The 21,467-nt window shown below is 38.6% G+C and overlaps 1 protein-coding gene across 3 annotated transcripts in view; it reads left to right on the forward strand.

The window, feature by feature from the left end:
- Nucleotides 1-21,467, forward strand: part of vti1a (vesicle transport through interaction with t-SNAREs 1A) — a 308,155-nt gene that overhangs the window by 151,468 nt on the left and 135,220 nt on the right. For 2 of the 3 annotated variants that reach the window (XM_048608726.1, XM_048608727.1), the window contains 2 exons: nt 19,189-19,259; nt 21,067-21,128. In XM_048608726.1, the coding sequence (XP_048464683.1) occupies nt 19,189-19,259; nt 21,067-21,128 (133 nt within the window). Of the gene's footprint in view, nt 1-19,188; nt 19,260-21,066; nt 21,140-21,467 lie in introns of all 3 variants that reach the window. The other variant, XM_048608728.1, reaches the window with a different exon arrangement.

Consider the following 21,467-nt stretch of genomic DNA (forward strand, 5'->3'; position numbering starts at 1 on the left):
TCTTCAGCCCAGAAAAGATGTCCTTAAACCTTAGAACCAGGTAGGCAACACAGCCTTCAGGGGTCCCTGATTTTGCTGCAGAGAACAATATCTCGTCCCCTAGCTTTGTTTCCTAATATTATTACTGCGATATTTCACGTTGTTACCCTCCACTTGAATTACATGCTGTACCTTGTGCTTAGGTTTGTTCGCTTATCTTCACTGCAGAATGTACCATCATTTACACTGGGAGCAAGGGCCTCATACCTATTGGACAAGGACAATAAGGTTCCTCCAGAGATAAATTATGGATCCCAATGCCTACCTTGCTCGCACCCACACACTCTTGTTCCTGACAATAGACCAAACTTGATGTAGTTAATTGAAGGTGTGTAACTGTTTTATGAAACAGTGTCCCAGTGACTCTCCCCACTTTGTATAGCAGCCCATCCACAAGAGCATCAACTCTGAGCCAAAGTTCCTTGAGCAACTCTTACTGCAGATGTCATTATGACTTGCACTGGTATACAGAAATTCCCACACAGTGCAGCTACAACACATCAGTTGCCCACCATTTCCATTCTATTTAATTAATTAGTTTAGTTGTTAAAATTTTAGATGTAAATTTTCTAACTTTACTTTTTAGCTGTATTAGCATCTTTTTAAGGCACTTGATGGCTCAAAAGAGACATGGAAGAAACACTCAACTTCCATCCACCTGTTTTCCTGTAACATCACATTTCAGTTCTGACAGGCCAAAACAGTTCACGGGGCTCTGTTATCAGTTTTTATTTCCCACTGCTGCTGCCCTTCTCATGCAGGTCCACTCTCCCAGCCTTCTTCACCGTGATGCTGACCTGCTGCACACTCCTCCCAGTCTGCTTCACAACGAGCTGACCTGCTGCACACTCCTCCCGGTCTGCTTCACAACGGAGCTGACCTGCTGCACACTCCTCCCGGTCTGCTTCACAGCGATGCTGACCTGCTGCACACTGCCCCCTGTCTGCTTCACAGTAATGCTGACTTTTTTATTTCAAAAATATACTTTATTCATAGAAAATCTCTCTGTATATATACATTGTCACAAAAACAGTTCAGTTCTGTATAGTTGTATATCAAGTAAATAAACAAAACATTGGACTTTGTCCAAAAAACCAAAGACCTCTTCTACACATATAATACCAATATTTACGTATATTTGAGTCACTAGGCAGATCCTATAGCTGAATGGACCCCCAGTTACCTTCAGCAGGAAGATCTCAGATGGTGGTCTTTCCCCATTGCGCCTTGGTGGCAGCTGCCCCAAGCTTTAGTGTGTCCCTGAGCACATAGTCCTGGACCTTGTAATGTGCCAATCTGCAACACTCAGTCGGGGTCAGCTCCTTGTTCTGGAAGACCAACAAGTTTCGGCAGACCAAAGAGAGACTTTCACCAATTAGATGGTCCTCTAGGTGCGGTTGATGTTTACCTTGGGGTGCTTCCTGGATAACAGACCATAGAGCACAGAGTCCTGTGTCACAGAGCTGCTTGGGATGAATCTCGACACAAACACTGCATCTTCCTCTGTTGGACTATTTCGTATCAACTGTCCTTCATTGAGAAATTTTTGCAAAGAAAAACACCATTGCCCACCAGTCCAGCAGGAAGTGGTCAGCACACAGCATCCTTGAGAGGGATGGATCCTGTCGTATAGTTCCCTAAGCAGGTGGCCAAAGTCATTTGGCAGAATACCTCATCACTAGAACTTTCTAACAAGCACCAAGACATTGCTTGGCTGGTGGTGAGAAGGGCACTACCCGTGAGATCCTTTATGTATGCCCGGTCATTCTGCCCCACTGCATGCTGCCCTTGAAGTGGCTGCAGCAGGGGTTCAAACTGTCACACATCTCATAGCGATGCAGACTTGCTACTGTGATGCTGACCTGCTGCACACTACCCCCTGTCTGCTTCACAGTGATGCTGACCTGCTGTACACTCCTCCCAGTCTGCTTCACAGCGATGCTGACCTGCTGTACACTCCTCCCAGTCTGCTTCACAGTGATGCTGACCTGCTGTACACTCCTCCCAGTCTGCTTCACAGCGATGCTGACCGGCTGCACACTGCCCCCTGTCTGATTCACAGCGATGCTGACCTGCTGCACACTCCGCCCTGTCTGGTTCACAGCGATGCTGACCTGCTGCACACTGTCCCCAGTCTGCTTCACAGCAATGCTGACCTGCTGCACACTCCTCCCTGTCTGCTTCACAGTGATGCTGATCTGCTGCACACTGTCCCCTGTCTGCTTCACAGAGATGCTGATCTGCTGCACACTGACCCCTGTCTGCTTCACAGAGATGCTGACCTGCTGCACACTCCTCTTGGTCTCTGGGTGGGGTTGTGGTAGTGACAGAGGGACTGATTACTGTTTGTGTAGAGGCTTCTGGTGATGGAAGAGCAGTGGATTAAGATGCGTGACAGACGGAGAATGGCTGCTTACTCTGTTTTGAGAGGAATAGTGCAGGAGGGACAGGATAGTTACATTGTGGAGGACTGGAGGGAGAGGGCCCTTATTGAGTCTTTGGACACTGAGCAATATGTAGAGCTTGGTTGAAACTGAAAATGACATTTTTAATAAATATTTTAAAAATATAGATTTTCATGTTCTATGATATAGATATTTTTCATCTTTTTGGATTTTTTATATTATATATTGAACTACATTGATGTTTCTGATTATGGGGATTACAAACAAGTTTGAAATGTTAAAGTGAGATCATATTGGAAAATAGTTAGTGAAGCAATGTTGTCGATGTTACATACTGCTGCTACTATGCACCAGTGATGAATAGTGAATAATTTAAAATAAGTGCCAATTAAACACTCTTCTTTTTCCTGCATTGTGTTGAGTTTCTTGGTCCTAGACAAGTAGAGTGCATTCCATAACTTTTCTGATTTGTACCATATAGTTGATGGATAGTTTTGCACAGTCAGACATTAAGCCATTAGGCACAGAATACCAGCCTCTGACATACTCTTGTAGCTGATCCACTGAAATTCTGGTCAATGGTGAGACCCAGGATGCTGACAGAGATTTTGCTATGGTAATGCCATTGAATGCCAGGGGAGGCGGTTAGACTCTCCTTTGGAGATAGTCATCACTTGCCACTTATTAGTCGAAGTTTGAATATTTTCTACATCTTGCTGCAAGTGAACACAGTCTGTTGCATTGTCTGAGGATTTGTGAAAAGAACTGAACACTTCAATCATTAGCAAATGCCCTTGCTTCTGACGTTATGGTCGAGGAAAGGCCATTGATGAAGCAGCTAAAGATGGTTGGGGCAGTGGGCAGTGTTTGGAGAAATGCTTTCTCTCACGTTGTGACCCCTTACCTCGAAAGCAGTGCCTGCAGGGCCTTTACGCATTAACAAGGCTGAGTTCCTTTTTGACTAAGAAGGGAGTCAAAGAGCATCGGAGGTAGGCAGTATTGTGGAGTTGAGGCTACAATTAGATTAGCTATGATGTTATTGAATGGTGGTGCAGGCCCAAGGGACCTACTGAATTTCAGCTGTTAATTTATATGTTTGAATGTTTGCTGGGCACTGAGTTCTGTCTGTGCCATGCTGCTTCTGCTGTTTAGCATGAATGTAAACAGGTATTGAAGCTTCACCAGGTTGACATCACATTTTTAGGTGTTCCTGGATGTCTGGTTTTATTCTTTTTTTATAGTAGTTTTGGTACATGTGGGTGATTTACTTGGCCATTACAGGGGCAAATTGAGAACACCACTTTGTTTTTGGTCTGAAGGTATGTTGGTTTATTTAGATAAGGATGCCAGATTTCTGTCTCTTTAAAAAAAAAAGCAGATGGATTTTTGCACCAATCCTATATTCATACGGACATACATACAGATGAATGTGTACGTTAGTATCAGGAGTAGACCGCTTGGGCCATCGAGCTTGCTGTCCCATTTAATAAGATCATGGCTGATCAGTTGTAATCTTAATTCCACATTCCCACCTACCCCACCTTCCCCTGAAAATCCTCTAACCCTTGCATACCAAAAATCTATTGACCTCTGCCACCATTGTGCAGACTACTCCAAATCAGTGTCCGTGACCACCTTGCAATTTGTGTCTTAAATTTGCCTTGCAATAACTATAGCATTGTATTAGCTTACCTAATTACTGACTATAACTGCACACAAACCATTAACGAGAACATCTAGATGCCTCTCCATCTCAGAGCTCCACAAGCATTCACCATGTAGATGTTATGCTTTTTTATTCTTCCTGCCAAAATGGAATATTTCACTTTTCCCACATTACTCTCCTATCTATATCCCTGCTAGCCTCCTTAAGTCCTTGTCACAACTTACTTTCCTATATATCTTTATTTTGTCAGCAAACTCAGCAACCATACCTTTAGTTCCTTTATTTAAGTCATTTGTATAAATTGTAAAGTATTGAAGCCCCAAAACGTTGCTCATAGCATACCGCTCATAGCATACCACTCATTACATCTTGCCTGAGGAAAAAAAAACAAATTTACCTATTCTCTGTTTCCTCTCAGCGAGCCAATCCATGCCAGTAAATTATCCCAAAATCAAGAGTCTTTACCTCCAGATTACTGTTTGATGTGGCATGTGATCAAAATTTGAATTTTTGACAAAATATTCATAGCTATTAGAAAAAATAGGCTGAGGGAAGGTCAAGATTGACCACTCAATGTTTTGGGTTTTAGATGCTATGTGAAGGATAGAAAGGGAGGCAAGAGAAGAGGGGGTGTGGCGTATTTGATTCAGGAAAATATTACCACTGTAATCAGAGAGGAGATTTCTGAAGGATTATCCAGTGAAAATATATGGGTTGAAATTAGAAATAAGAAAGGGATGATCCCCTTGATGGCATTGTACTATAGGCCGCCCCAATAGTCAGAGGGAAATTGAGGCTCAAAGATGTAAAAAGATCTCTGAAATATGTAAGAATAATAAGGTTAAAATTGTAGGTTCTAATAATTTTCCAAACATTGACTGGGACCGCCATAGTGTTGAAGGTTTGGAATTTATTAAATGTGTTCAAGAAAATTTTCTTGATCAATATGTAAATATTCCTACCAGAGAAGGAGCAAAACTTGACCTTCTCTTGGGAAATAATTCTCTAGGGTGGCACGGTGGCTCTGTGGTTAGCACTGCTGCCTCACAGTGCCAGGGACTTGAGTTCAATTCCACCTTCGGGTGACTGTCTGTGTGGAGTTTGCGCATTCTCCCCTTGTCAGCATGGGTTTCCACCAGGTACATCAGTCTCCTCCCACAGTCCAAAGATGAGCAGGTTAGGTGGATTGGCCATGCTAAATTGCCCATACTGTGTTGAGGGATGTGTAGGTTAGGTGTGTTAGCCATGGGAAATGTAGGGTTACAGGGAATGGGTCTGGGTGGGATGCTGTTTGGATGTTCAGTGTGGACTTGTTGGGCCAAATGGCCTGTTTTCACACTGTAGGGATTGTATGGAAATAAAGCAGGGCAACTGACTGAAGTGATGGTAGGAAACACGTTAGGATCATAATTCTACTACTTTTAAAATGGAAAAGGATAAGCCTTCCACATAACTTAAAGTTCTTAATTGAAGTAAGGCAAATTTTAATGATATGAGACAGAACTTCCAAAAATTGTTTGGAGTAAATTGTTTGCAGGTAAAGGATGACTGACAAGTGGGAGGCTTTCAAAAAGTGATAACGAGTTGAGAGGCATTGTGTTCCTGTTATAGTGAAAGGTAAGGCTGTAAGATTAAACAACAATGGATGAGTAAAGATATTGAGATTCTAGTCAAGAATAAAAAAGAATCATCATATATTTAGATATAGACAACTGAGATCAAATGGATCTCTTGAAGAGTATAAAGAATGTAGGGGCATTCTTAGATGGAAATCAGAAAGGCGAGGCGGGGCGTGTGGTTTATGAGATAGACTTGGCAAATAAGGTTAAGGATAATCTAAAGAGATTCTACAAGTACGTTAAGACCAAGAGAGCAACTAGAGTGAGAGAAGGACCCCTTAAATATCAATGAGGTCATCTTTTTGTTGAACTTCAGGAGATGGGAGAGATATTAAATGAATATTTCACACCAGTTTTTACTATGGAGAAAGAAATGGATGTGAGAGAATTCGGACAAATAAATATTGATGTTTTCAGAACAATTCCCATTACAAAAGGGGAAGTGCTGGAGGTCCTAGAAAATATAAAGGTGGATAAATCTTCGGGATCTGATCAAATGTATACCTGGATGTTATGGAAAGTTAGGGAGGAAATTGTGGGGGCCCCTAGCAGAAATATTTGTATCATCTATCACCACTGGTGAGGTACTGGAAGGTGGCTAATGTTGTACCTTTATTTAAGAAAGGCTTTAAGGAGACACCTGGGAACTATAGATCTGTGACATTACTAGTGTGTGTGTTGTTGGAGGTGATTCTGAAAGATAAGATTTAAATGCATTTGGAAAGGCAAGGAATGATTAGGGATAGTCAGTGTGGTTTTGTACAAGAGAAATGGTGTTTCACAAACTTGATTGAGTTTTTTGAGGAAGTAACCAAAAAGATTGATGAGGGCAGAGCGGTAGATGTTGTTTACTTGGACTTTAATAAAGCCATTGAGAAGGCTCCGCATGGTAGACTAATTAGTAAAGTTAGATCGTGTGGATTTCAGGGTGAGCTTGCCAATTGTATGCAAAATTGGCTTTATGGTAGGTGACAGAGAGTGGTGGTGAAGAGTTGTTTTCTGGATTGGAGGCCTGTGACCAGCGGTGTTTCACAGGGATAAGTACTGGGTCCACTTTTGTTTGTCATTTATATAAATGATTTGGATCAGAATATAGGGGGCATGGTAAGTAAGTTTGCAGATGGCACCAAAATTGGTGTTGTAGGGGATAGTGAAGAAGGTTATCTAAGGTTACACCGAGATCTTGATCAATTGGGTCAATGGGCCGAGAAGTGGCAGATAGAGTATAATTTGGATAAATGCGAGGTATTGCATCTTGGTAAAACAAACAGGGGCTGGACTTATATAATTAATAGTAGGGCCCTGGGTAGTGTTGTAGAACAGAGACACCCAGGGCTTCAGGTAAATAATTTTTTCAAATTTGCATCACAGGTAGACAGGGTGGTTAAGAAGGCATTTAGCATGTTTGCCTTCATTGCTCAGACCTTTGCATAAAGGAGTTGACAGAACATGTTGAAGTTGTACGGGACATTGTTGAGGCCTTTTATCGAGCCATTTGCGCAGTTCTGGTCGCCCTGTTATAGGAAAGATATTATTAAACTGGAAAGGGTTCAGAAAAGGTTTGCAAGGATGTTGCCAGGATTGGAGAGTTTGAGTTATAAAAGTAGGCTGGGACTTTTTACATTACTGTGAGGCTCCTGTCAATATTATCTTCACTGTGGAGGTCCTTTCAGAGATTATCTTGGAGCAACTCAGTTGATAACTGGGGGAAAAAAAATCACAACGCAAGTCTCGGCTAAATCTGGAATTTTAGCTAAAGCTGCATGGTTCTCAAATCTTTTCTGCTGTTTCAATTGGTAAATTTTGCATTTCTAATAATGTAATTGATATGGAAATGAGCACTGTAGTCCACTTGATCATTTTTTTCTGCATGTGATTCCTATTATGGCTTTTCTTATGTTACATGGGGCATCACAATGTCCATGGATCACCTTTGTATCAATCATCATTTTGGAATTTTGTGGGTGATTTTGCTGTGTTGATACCCTCTTGCTGTCTTATGCTGGCTTGCCTGTGCCATGGATTGGGTTTGTTCTTAGCTAACAAAACCTGGAATGGAACTTGAACCTTGGGCCTTTCAACTCAGGCAAGAGAGCTACCACTGAGTCACTCCAATTCCATATTTTGATGAAGCTTATACTACTGAAAAAAATGCTTGTTCGCGCGCATTGAGGGTAATGATATATCTCCTGAACTATGTTTTCTGAGGAGTGTAATAATTCTACCATCCAGCATTTCATTACATATGATAAATTGAATTTTAGATGTTTCAGGTGTTTTTTTGAAAAGAATTTTATTTTGCATTTTCTTCTGAATTCTGATACTTTCTTGTAATTGTGTTATGGCTCTTGACTAATTCAATCATTTCAGAACCACATAATAAATTAACAGGTGACCTTGACACACCAATTGTTTAGAAGTAAGGATGATCAAAGGAAGTTAAAAGTTATTACAGAAATATAACTCTATGTTGTGCACTTTAGATGTTTATAGATTTACATTAGTGTTATAAAGGACACGGCAAATTATTTTTTTAAGAGGACAATTTTGGAATTTGTATGGTGTATTTAAATTCCAAATTACTTGCTCCTCTTTAGCTGAATTACCGTCTAACATAATTTATTAGATCCAAGCAGAAATAAATACTACAGTGATGTGGCACTCTACCAATTAGCTGAGTTTAGAATGAGGTTGCACAGACTTTGTCGACCATTTGTCATTGATCTTGTACAGGCCTTCTGGCTATCCATTGACAGATGTAGTGAAAGAAGCCAAACCCTTCAACTTAAATAAAATGCCATTTAAACTGTCAAATGTTTTGTGTATTTAATACAGCAACAGCCATAAACTTGCATTTTACCTGTAGCTAAGGGCAATTTTACTACCTGTCTTACAAACTCATATTCTGTTTTATGAACATTGGAGTATTATTTGATCAGAGATTTGTAATTTACAGTCTGAACATTACAGGTATATATTCCATATTATTTGTTAAGTAAATTACACTGTTCTTGTTACTTTTTTTTCCCCCTTGTTTCTTTCCTGATTCCAATTGAAACTGAATGCAATAGTCAAGAAGCACTAATTGTAACAAGGAGCATCTGCTGTAATCCCTCATACAATTCAAATGTTTTGTTGGATTTGATTTCCTTTCTTCACATTCTGGCTTTAAATTTAAAAAGCAATTGGATTGAATTTTGTTTGTTCTTTGGAATGAAAGTATTTTATACGCTACTTTAATGGTGGGATTGACTTGTAATTAAATGAAGTTTCCTAAAAGAATAGGAACAGACTAACACATGGCAGACAATACGTTTCTCTGCTCAAGAGAGGTGAATTAGCATAAAGTAGCTTGCCCTTTTTGGTCTACAATGTCTACTGACTGTAAGTGGGCTCACCTTGAGGTAAATTTCAAAGTGCTGATTTTCTAAGTTGGAAATAGCATGAAATAAATAGCTATTAAATACCTTTGAAAAGATTTTGTGACAGTAATAAGATGTGACATCTGAAATGAGCCTAATTCAAAATATGTCTAATTGTACATGATATTGATAGTCTGACAAAATCATTCTAGCCCATGTTCGTCAGAATACATCAATTTGAAAAAAGTGTTGCCTGTTAAATTCTACACAAGTGTCTCCTGTCAAAGGTTTAATATATTTTCTTTGCAAGACAAAGTAAATGCAGAAGTGTTAACTAAAGTACTTTTTCCAAAATAGTAAGTACTGTAATTTACTTCCCAAATGCTAAAGAGCAGCTACGAAATTATCATTTATGGCAGCAAGGTCCATTAACCATATGAAGTTGTTTCAAATACAATCCAGGAGGAATAGAGATCCACGCATGATGTGGTTTTTGCTTTTTGCCTTAACATGGTTCACCTTCATTGCTGTCTGTTTATTGTTTTGTTTTTGATCATGTTCGCTAAAATTTGCTTTCAAAGCTGCACCATTTTTTCTCTCGGTTACTTTCTCACCTCTGACTTATTTCACACGCATGCTATGTTAAATTGTCCCTTTTCTGTATCAGATCAACTATCATCACAGAAATCTTGTCTCATCTGTAAAATAATCTGGTTCTGACAAAGGGTTATGGACATGAAATGAGAACCCGATCTTACATTTTCCATGGATGCTGCCTGACCTCTTGGGGTTTTCGTCAATTTGTACTTTGGAAAAAAGATGTATGCAGATCAGATTAGCCTAAATAACAAGATAATTTTGAAAAGCTAAATGTATATTAAGTATCACATTTACTGAACAGGTTTTTGTGTCCATAATGAAGATGCCGGTTGCCAACTTTAGAAGGAACAGCACGTTTTTATTTGTTGCTTCTTGGGCTGGGAGCTTCGTTAGAAAGGCCAGAATTTATGCCCATTCTCAATTGCTGTTGATTTGTTTACTTTTGTCTCTGAGAACTTATTTACCATTTAAGCATTGTTTATGTGCGTTGCACATGTACATGGTTAATACAAATATGAAACCAAGTTTGCACCTCAGCATCAGTGTTTATATATGCAGTGACTGCATTTTCATTCTTCATTTTAAATATAAAAGTTATCAAAGCAGATATCTATTAGACCATGATTATGGGTTCAATTTACGTTGACAGGAGGGTTCCAACTAAAATGATCCTGGTGAATGTTTAATGACGTTTCTCTGATAAATATCATTGAAGTTTTCCATATGTAGCTGTAATAAAGGGACTGGTAGAGCTCCTAAGGTCTTGACTAATTGTGTAGATTGCTTTTAAGTTTTGAGCAACTTTTATTGGATAATTATCTGCTAAGAAGTGTTAGATCTTGTAGCAGTGTTTCATAAAATGAAGAGTCAGGTCTGAGGTGTGTTTTATTTCTTAAAAAAGTTAATTAGAAGGCAGATCAAATTATGGTCATCAGTCTAGATCTGTCATTTTGTAAATGGGTGCTGTCAGTGCTTTAATCCAATGTAATCCAATCATTAAGTGTGTTTTCATTGATTTAAAGTCACATTTCTAATGTACTACCAGCTCTGCACTGAGTGCTAAAAGTAATCCGGTACCAACTAGGTATTCTCCCTTAATTTATTCAAATGTCTGTCTCGTTCATCATGTATTACATATTTTTGAACATTTGAGAAAAGTATGAAGGATTAAAGAAACCTGAAGACTTTTTCAATCAGCTTTACAGCAACTGAAATACAAAAAAATGTAATCATCTGGATTTTATGGTCAGCAGTAAGGGGTGCCACATGCCATTCATTACATTTATAGATGCCATGCAGCAACCAGGGATCAATTTCAGTGCAGAATTCTCCACAGGGCATCTCTGTGAGGAATTTTCCCTGGGTCATGGAGGATGAGAAATTGAGATTCCTTGCACCCATTGTTTTGGACAAAGAGTGGCCTTAGAGCTCCAAAATTATGCCCACCATGCACGTACAAACCTTTGGGAAAAATCTCACTAAGTACAGTTATTGGTAAGGACATTGTCTGTCTGTCTGTCTCTCTCACACACACTCTGTCTCACACACACACACACACACACACATACAGTGAACAATAGCTGCATGTGTACAGAGCAGGTAGAACATGATGTCATCAGCCTATAAAACTGATTTGATGCCTACACTGTCATTTTGGAGCTCAACACTCCAGCTAACACCCTCTGTTAACCTTTTACAGCTGGATCCCCTTCCTCCCCACTAGTGCTGTTTACAGGGACCATTCCACTACACCATGAAGGATTCTCCTTCTCACCCTCTCCCCTCCTGAGGCGTGGTATCTCTGAGGTTAAAGCACCACCAGTCACAGAGCATGGAAACCGACCCATCAGTCCAACCAGTCCACACTGACCATGTTCCCAAACTCACCTAGTCCCATCTGCCTGCCCCTGGCCCATATCCCTCCAAACCTTTCCTATTCATGAAGTTATCCAAATGTCTTTTAAACATTGTAATTGTACCTGCATTCACTGCGTTCTCTAGAAGTTCATTCCACACACGAACCATCCTCTTGTGTAAAAAGAAATTTGCCCCTCATGTCCTTTTTAAATCTTTCTCCTCTCACCTTAAAAATATGCCCCCTAGGTTTGAACTCCCCAACCCTAGGGAAAAGACCTTTGCTATTCACCTTAACTATGCCCCTCATGATTCTATAAATCTCAACTTCCTACGCTCCAGTGAAAGATGTCCCAGCCTATCCAGCCTGTCCTTATAAATTAAGCCCTCCATTCCTAAAAATATCCTTGTAAATCTTTTCTGAACCCTCTCCAGTTTAATAATATCCTTCTTATAACAGGATGACCAGAACTGCACACAGAACTCCAGAAGAGGTCTCAACAACATCCTGTACAACCTCAACATGATGCCCCAACTCCTATACTCAAAGGTCTGAGCAATGAAGGCGAGCATACTAAACAACTTGTTAACCATCTTGTCTAACTGTGACACAAATTTCAGAGAAAAATGTACCTGACTCCCTAGGTCTCTCTGTTCTACAGCACCAGGCCCTACTATTAATTGTGTAAGTTCTCTCCTTGTTTATATTACCAAAATGCATGATCCTGCCCACCTAGCTGAGTCAATATGCAGGCAAGTGGAGAAAGCCCTAGGAGCTAAACAAAACAGAAATTGTTGGAGTTGTAGACTAGATTGAGTGAACTGTGCTTAAATCACTGCTTCACCTGGAAGGTGTGCCTGGCGTCTCTCTCTGACTAATGAGACATCAGCTCTATGGTCTGGTATGACTGTGGTGACTTTACTTTTATTTTACCATTGCACCATGTGTTTTTAATCAAAGCAAATTACTGCAGATGCTGGGGTTGTTATGCATTTCATGCTGTTGAAAAATAGGGAGAGGCACAACTGTAATGCAAGTCAAGGAATGGTTAATGTGAAAAAGATTAGAGAACAAAGTGGTTCATAGAACAAAAGGCAAAGAGAGTGCAAATGGCACAGAGGAGACAAAGCATAGATCATGAGTAGGTGTTAATTGTAAAATAGAGTTCAGCTCTGACCGAAAGCAAAGGCATGAGAACAAGGTACAGACACAATGGCATAAGCAAAAATTAAAATAGAGGGTAGTATATATGTTGTGAAGATGTTGAACTCAATGTTGAGGTCAGAAGGTTGTAAATTGCCCAATCAGAAAAAGTGATGCTGTTTCTCCAGGGAAAAAAAACGCCCCGGACGAACTGCGGATGCTGTAAATCAGAAACAAAAACAGAAATTGCTGGAAAAATCTCAGCAGGTCTGGCAGCATCTGTGGGAAGAAATCAGAGTTAGTGTTTCAGGTTGAATGACCCCCGTTCAGGACAGAAAAAAGCTCTAAAGAAGAGTCACTCAACCTGAAACGTTAACTTTGCTTTCTGTCCGCAGCCGCTGCCAGATATGCTAAGTTTCTCCAGAAATTTCTGTTTTTGTTTTAAATTTCCAATATCTGCAGTTCTTTGCTTACTATTATGGTGAAAGTGCCTTTGTGGACAGTGGCATTTTCAGAACCAATACAATGGAGATGGAGAAACTGGGAGAATGGACTGAAGTGCTTGCAGGGAGCAGAGTGTGAGAAGTATAGTCACTGTAGCTGAGGGAGTCACTAGATAGCCTGCCATTGGAAATGGGGAAAAAGAGGTCACGAAAGGGAAGGGAGGAGTCAGAGATGGACCAGGGGAAGATGAGAGAAAGATAGGTAGAAATTGGAAGTAAAGCTGATTAATGTTTCCAGATTTGGATCAGAGCAGGAAGCAGCATTGATATAGTCATGGATGTACCGGAAAAAGCATTGTGAGAGGGGGCCCAGAGTAGGACAGGAACAAGCATTTCATATAGTCACAAGATGACAGGCATGCCAAGGGCCCAGATGGGTAACCACAGCCAGGAAAGAGCCACAAGTTAAAGGAGAAATGATTGAATGAGAGAACAAAACCTCAGCCAGGTAGACAAGGGTAAGGTTGGAAGGCACTTGTTCAGACCTTCATTCAGTGATGAACGAGAGGCTGTCAGACAGTCTTGACCTTCCAGTTTGTTGCAGATTAGTTGCTGGTTTATGTCTCCTGACTGTACAAGCATTTGCTGTTTTCTATTGTTGTTTAAATTACAATGTCTACAGAGAGTGATGTAGCAAGCACTGAAGAATATTTTGCTACTTTCGAGGCTTCTGCACAAATCATTTGCTTCCAAACATTAGTGCATTAATAGGCCTTCCCATTAGAATACCGCATTATTGATAAGTGCACCAAGAGCAGATCAAACTGTTGTAAGATGGAAAAAGAAAGGGAAGACATTCAGCAAGAGACTGTACTTGAACTTAATGCAGGAAATAATGTACAAGACATCTGCACTTCAGTAAAGACATTCTGAATGAAGTTTGTTATCTGTTGCTGCCATACTTCAATCTCAAATCCAGATGAGGTCAAAGTTGCCAGTGGCCCTGACAGTGGTTCTGGTGAAGAGCTTTTATATGACTGGTTCCATTCATCCTTGAGCTAGAAATATGTTCCAAATCTCCCTTTTTGTCTACTGTTGCTTAATGAAAGGACACTGAATCTCAATGTCCTAAGAAAACTATAGAATTATGTAGAACAAGCACAGAGCTTTGCTAGGATTGCAAGCTTTTCCAGTGTGCAGGGTGCCATTGACTTTGCTTTCCTGCTGTCACTTGTTAGCACTGGAACCAAAAGTGATTCCCATCCTTCCATGTCCAACATCTAATTGATGTGTGACTATAGACAGTGAATCATGAGGTCAATGTCTGTTGTTTTCGCAGCAGTGATGAAATCCTTCATTCTGTAGCAATCTACTGTGCCAGCTACATTTGAGTTCAGATTGCTGCTGGACAATGAGGTCAGTCTGTTTGTAGTGTGGCTCATGAGTCTACTGGTAATTCACACACATGTGCTACATATATACAATAACTGCCATACTATGCTGCCAGCACAAATACTAAAGACAGAACATTGGTGCCCTGAAACAATGCACCCACTTTCTAAAATGTGCTGGAGGAAGAGACCTGCTAAACCTGATAGTCCGGGTTTCAAGATTCATGCCACATGATGCACAACCTTGTTATCATGAGGGCATAGCCCTTGCCCCTAGCTACGGGAGTAGCAGGAGAAATGGGCGGATGATGATGGCATGAGGTAATCCAGACTGCCCTCTTCCAGCTGGGCTGTCTGGAAAGAACTCCTTTATGAGCAAAGCCAATAATTGCAACCTTACTTCTCCATTTCCAGTTCCAAGGGTGTTTGATCACAATACAAAAAGTAAAATCATCCACAATGCTAAAGAAAAAAAACAAAATAAATTTGGCAAATTTAGAAATGAAATCACTGCTGCTACATACCAAGTCAATTATCTCTCTTCCACATTCTCAACACTTTCCTGTCAGAGTTCTGCAGTAGTGTACTTACCCTAGTGGATGCAACATTACTGATGGAAAACTGCTGATTTTAAGTGGAGGAGACTGCAGATAGCCTTTGAAGATGACCTCCATCATCACTGTGTTAGTAGGCTCAGCTGCGGACTGTGCAGCCTCAACATTGTTAGCTGTTGTATGAGCTGTCTGGGTGATGGGCAACAGCAAGGGCATTGGCAGAATGGAGGGCGGATGCGATCATCCTGAGAGAAAACAAAAGAGTCAGTGCCAAAACCAATCCCTGCCCATGGTTTTCATCAACACCCCTGAGCTCTCTCTCAGGAATCTATTGGAGGACAGAGGAGTGGATTGCTGTCACACTCTACGAGTCCCTTAGCATGGATTTATAATCTTGAGAGAGATCATTAACTTTTTTTTAAGAACCTGAACCATAATTATTTATTAAAGGCATCATCTTCCAGTGAAAATATTCACACTTACGGAAACTTCTTTATGTGCAAGAAAAGAATGAATGATAGGTTGAAGAATAAAACTGCAACATTAATATTTATTCAAGTGGGGTAAGCACATAAGAACCTAAGATCTAGGAGTAGGCAATTCAGCCCCTTTAGCCTGCTCTTCCATTTAATATGATCATGGCTGACCTCATCTCGGTCTGAACTTTACTTGCTGCCCACTCTGCATAAATCTTCAACCCATTACTCATTACGAATTTGTCTATCTCCTCCTCAAAGTCCCAACATCCACCACACTCTAGGATGGTGAATGCTACAGATTCATGACCCTTTGAGAGAAGTAATTTCTCCTCATCACTGTTTTAATTCTGTTGCTCCTTATTCTAAAACTGTGACCTCTCGTTCTAGATTGCTCAGATGAGGAAACATCCTCTCAATGTCCACTTTGTCAATCCCCTTTAACATCTTAGGTATCTCAATTAGTTCTCCTGTCATTCTTCTGAACTCCAGAGAGTATGGGCCTAAACTGCTCAATCTCTCTTCATAAGACAATCCCCTCACATGTGGAATTAATCTAGTGAACATATAAGCACAATTTGTAGCGTGTTTCTTTATTTACTTTCTTACATTTGACAAATCACTCCAGTTTATGCTTCCAAAAGCTTCAAAAAGTTATTAATTTATTGGCAATTGTAGGTGATCAATGCAAAACTGGGGAATATCATTCACTGTAATTCAGACCCAGCATGTTTGTAATTTACAAGCAACTTGCAATCCAGTTGACCAGTAATCTCTCCATTCTACAACCAGAATAAGCCCTTGACTTAATGAACTTCAAACTCCATTCTGCAATCGTAGCCTGAAGTAAAAACCATGAAAATCAGGGCATTGTTTATAAAGAGGAGCAATAATATATAAATAGTTCAAGTATGTATCCCTAATACATACAGAATATTTTAAAAAACTAGATTTCGCAACCTGTTCAAAACAGAATTTACCATGTTTAATGGATAAAGGCACAAATTTCTATGAAAGAGAAACTCGTCAGTTCCCTTAGTTCTTCAATGTATCAACTGGTGGTACATGACAATCTGAATTCTAAACATCTCTAAAAGACCCTGTTGGTGCTATTCCATATTGGACAACAGAATAGTTTTTTAGTCAGTTTATGCTTCATAAATTACATTTGCCACTGTCTTGTGATGCCCTGATTGCAGCTTATGTAAATGGAGCTCACAGTCGCTATGAAACACTTCATCAAGTATGCTGGACAAGAACTATTTAAGTGTACATGAGTTCAAATGATCGCTGAAGTTGGAATGAAAAGCCATCTGTGGCTCAAGAAAAGTGCCTTTAGAAGTGACATTAAAAATTTCAAAACGATTTACTTTATAAGCCATTTCATTTCTTTTAAACTTGGGGTTTAGCCAAAATCACATATGCGAAGAGCTATCTCAGTACTAAGCAGTCTTTTTTGGGGCATCAGTATTATTTACTGGTAAAATAGAAATCGGTGTTCAATATTGTTGCTCATTCTGTCAATGACTCCCTGGTTCTTGTGTTTAAATCAAATATAGTTGCTAAGAAGACAGCATGAACTTGAAGTAACTTTATATTTTATTGTATCAAATGAGCAAGGAAAGCAATTATAAATTGTTCCAACATTGGTTAAGTTTGTTTTTCTGATACACTTATATGGAATTGATGAAATGTAGCCTTTGTCTTATCATCCATTACTGATTTTTTGCATCTGAATTTACACTCATTTCCCATAATAAGCATTTTAAATAGCTTCTACCAAATTGCAGCAGTCAGTTTTAACACACTTGGAAAAGGGGAATGAGATTTGCAAATGATAAATGGGGAAGTTGACTACCTAACTAATAAAGATTTGTCTTAATCAAGTATGATTTGTCAGAACAGGAGCGCACCAGGGTCAGGGCAAAAGCAATGAATAATACAGCATTCACAGGAGGAAAGGACCACAGAAATGCGTAATAAATATGCTGTGATTACCCAGTGCTAATTCATATTCAGAGGATGAATTATTTCAGGCCAGTCACGAGGATGCTGAGCTTTGCCGGCCTTGATAGAGCTGTTTAAGCATGAGAAAAAGTTTTTTTTTAAAATATCCTTTTAAGTATGTATCTTCAAGCTTGTCGTTACCTTGAATGTGTTTATTTAGAAGGTAGTGCTCTAGAGTCATCTATGTCATGGCTGCACTTTCTGCTTTTGGCTGTTCTCCGTGTGAAAAGGGCCAAAGTTCGTCAGTCGTGCTGCATACTGAATAAAAAAAAACTCTTGCAAAATTGATGATGGTCCCAATTATTTATCTGTGCAGACAGTCAGAGTGAAACAGATGCCATCATGCCCCACACCAGGATGAAATTAATGTATGATGTTTTGATCCCTATGTGTCAAGACAACAATTCATTTTGTGATATTCCAGCGGACATGCTTCTTTTCCTTGTTTATTGACTTCACTAGTCATTGACTATGAGGAAAAAACACAATTCATCAAAGTGACAATGTTTTACCCTCAATTACTGTCTGTGGCATTGTCACATTTGCTGGTAGAAATAGATTGAATCATTAGAACCAAGGTGAAGATGTCAACTTGGCAGCCAAACGAAACAGAAAGAAACCTAATTAACCAACCTGCTTTGAATCAGCAGTATTTAATGGCATCTCTTTCCTTTTTAATAAAAAAAAGGTTTCAGATCATCTTGAAACATTTGTATTGGTGTATTCTTTTTAATGCAAAAACTCTTAAAACACATTGAACCTTTAGGTACTACACTATACAAAATCCCATGAGATAAACCAGCACTGAAGAAATACCTTAATGGGAACATCAATTACTAGTCAAATATCTGAAAAAAATATTTATGTTGCTACATCTGTCATTGTTAACTCTAGCATTTAACACTTTCACAAACTCTACATGAGCTGTATCATGTTTTGTTTAATGTTAGTTTATTATTAAGTTCTGATTTAATTTATTAATTGTATTTTTAATTTTTTTTTCAAAAATACACTTAATATGCCTTTCAAAATAATGATTTTAATTCAACACCTCTGAAATTGCTCCTGTCTATTAATACCTTCAAAAATTTAATTCAAGATCAATTATAGAGTATATGCCAGTTCTTCAGTTAGAAGTATTTAAGAGAATTTAAACAAGAGGAATAAGTGTTTCCACATGTTAACATTGATTCTTGAGTTGAATGTTCAGGCATGGATATAATGCACTGAATTGTGGAGAAACGCAAGTTTTATATTTTAACTCCCTCGAGAATAGGCTTCTTTCTTCTAATCTTTCTGCAGATAGCTTTTATGTTATGTTTCCATTCTTTTAGTAAAAGTTATTAAATATCTCCTCCAGTAGTTCTGTTTCCACAGCTTCTGTGTATAAAGTGATGTAGAAGCTTATTTACTAGTGGTAACATTACATTAGGTCCTATTATTACTGGGGTTTTCTTCAATGGAAGTTACAATGAGACTGTTAACAGAAGCTATTTAGTTTGTGTGATTTGTTAGAATGTAAGCTTAGGTTCAATCTTACTGCACTGCTCAGTGAATAGATTTTAATGTGTACTTTTTCAGTTTTTAATATACATTGTTTAACTTGTGACCATTATCTTTGATTACAGAACAAATTGGACAGGAGATCTTAGAGAACCTTCATCATGACAAAGAAAAGATTCAACGAGCTCGGGAAAGGGTGAGTTTGAGAATATATAACTTGCAGTAGTTCTAATCATCTACTATGGAAGATAATACAGAACAAAGAATCAGATCTTTAAGGGCTTTCAAGGATTGTTTTTAAGGACAAGCATTCATTTTAATAAATTAATGATATTTTGTAAAGGAAAATGCTTAGTAATTGCTAAATGGCAGCAGTTAAATTTCTAGTTCAGACTGAAGTTAGGAATCTGTTAGTTTTTAAGCTTCCTATCTACCAACATGAGGACACAACACTCATTTTTCCAATACCAGCTTGTGTGAAGTAGAACTGTTTTGCATTTTGCTTTCTCCATGTAACTTTGCATTAATGAATGTAATTTAGCTCTAGGTAATTTTAAAATTGCACATTGTGGACAATCTAAGATGGTTCAACTTTCTAATCATTTTAGCAGAAAAACAAGATACACTCGTTTATGTTGATGTGTTAAAACTGTACAGATTTCTACAACTTTTTGAAAGCTTTTGCCAATGAAGTTATTAAAATGACCTCTGTATATACTTATTGATCTCTACAGTTCAAAAGATACCTAGCTAGAATGTGAATGGATAATCCATTTTGATTTGTTTTGAACTAATGACCAAATATAACTACACCAAATTGACATATATTCTGTATTTCTTAAATGTGTAGTTGAATTCACACACATTGTCAAAGGATGTTCTATTTTGATTAGTGAATTGGGTGACTGGATCTAATTAATGTGTAAGGTTTTCAAATTAAAGTCACTTCAGCAAGATAGTTTGCCTAACCATTGTCTTATCCACATATCATGTTATTTGTGGTATTATATACTTTTGATATTACGAAGGATATGCTGCACACTTTGCCATACAAAACTACAAGATACCTTTTCTTGATTTGGTTATTTTTCTTTTATTATTGTATGTTGTTTTCATTCATTATTCCTTAATTTACCTCATGGTTGTGTATCATCAGGGCCATAGCATTAGAAAAGAACAGCTAACTAATGCAGTAGTAGAATGACTACAGTTTGGACACAGGACTTCTAAATGTGTTCACAGTTTTTGATTTTCCTTTGCTGATGTTTGTGAATTTCAAGGTGAACAATATCCACGGTCAGTTTTTCCATTTCAAGGATTGTATGCATAGTGTATTGTAAACCCATCCTTCTGCTCATTCCATAATACCAAAGTCAAGATAGAGAACGTTTTATGTTTGCTTATTTCTACAAAAGAAAAATGCTGGTAATGAATATTAAAATTAGACATTAGTTTTGGTGTTAGTACATCCTTAAGAGACACTAGTGTGTTTGTACTTAAAGAAGAAAGGCAGAATGGGGACACACCATTTTGATTACAAAGATATTTTACAGTACGCAAACTTTTTATGTAATATAGATCATCACCTTTAAGTGTTTGAACATATTATTATGTATGCCAAATGATGTTTGTTAAAGCTAATGCCTCCTTAAATGCAGAATATAAATGATCAAAGTGGCTTCTGTCAAGATTTTTTAAACTGCAAATGTTGGAAATACACAGCAGATTTGTCATTGTCTGAGAGAAGAAAACATGAATTGTGTGTTGAGATTGCAGATGCTTTGTCGGAACTAGAAAGATCGGTTTCGTATTTGATGTTTTAGCTGAGCTATCCCTTTTTCTTAGTAGAATACTGCTGGCTTTCTTCTAAAAGAACAAAAATAGGTTCCTATCAGTGACGGTATAGACCTGTTTTCAATTTGAAAGATGATTGCTGTGTTATAAAATAACTATTTTGAGTTATTCTGCTGTGTAATCCCTTCCTTTCTCACTCTTATTATCAGCTGCGTGAAACTGATACAAACCTTGGTAAGAGCTCCAGGATCTTGACAGGAATGTTGCGAAGGTAAGGTCAAGGTAGGAGTCTGTTGTGCTTTTTCTATAAATAAGTTTTCCCCATTCCTTGAATGAAGGTCTCCCAGCACACAAGTGCCATTGATTTGATTTGAGTTTTCCTATTCCTTTTTAATGCTTGCTTTATCATTTATGTAGCTTTTTTATTGAGTGCATGCAGAACAGAGAGCACAAATGCATCTCACATAAAGAATAATGCAAATTGTGCATTGATACTCAGTGGGGACGTTGTTTCATGCTAACAGGACTAAAAGCATTGTTAGTTGATAATTAAAACTTGTGTGCTGTGGGAGTGCTAGTATTAATAGTTGAATTTATGTAAAACACTGAT

Source organism: Rhincodon typus, chromosome 20, assembly GCF_021869965.1.
Source record: "Rhincodon typus isolate 14 chromosome 20, sRhiTyp1.1, whole genome shotgun sequence".
Taxonomy (NCBI): domain Eukaryota; kingdom Metazoa; phylum Chordata; class Chondrichthyes; order Orectolobiformes; family Rhincodontidae; genus Rhincodon; species Rhincodon typus.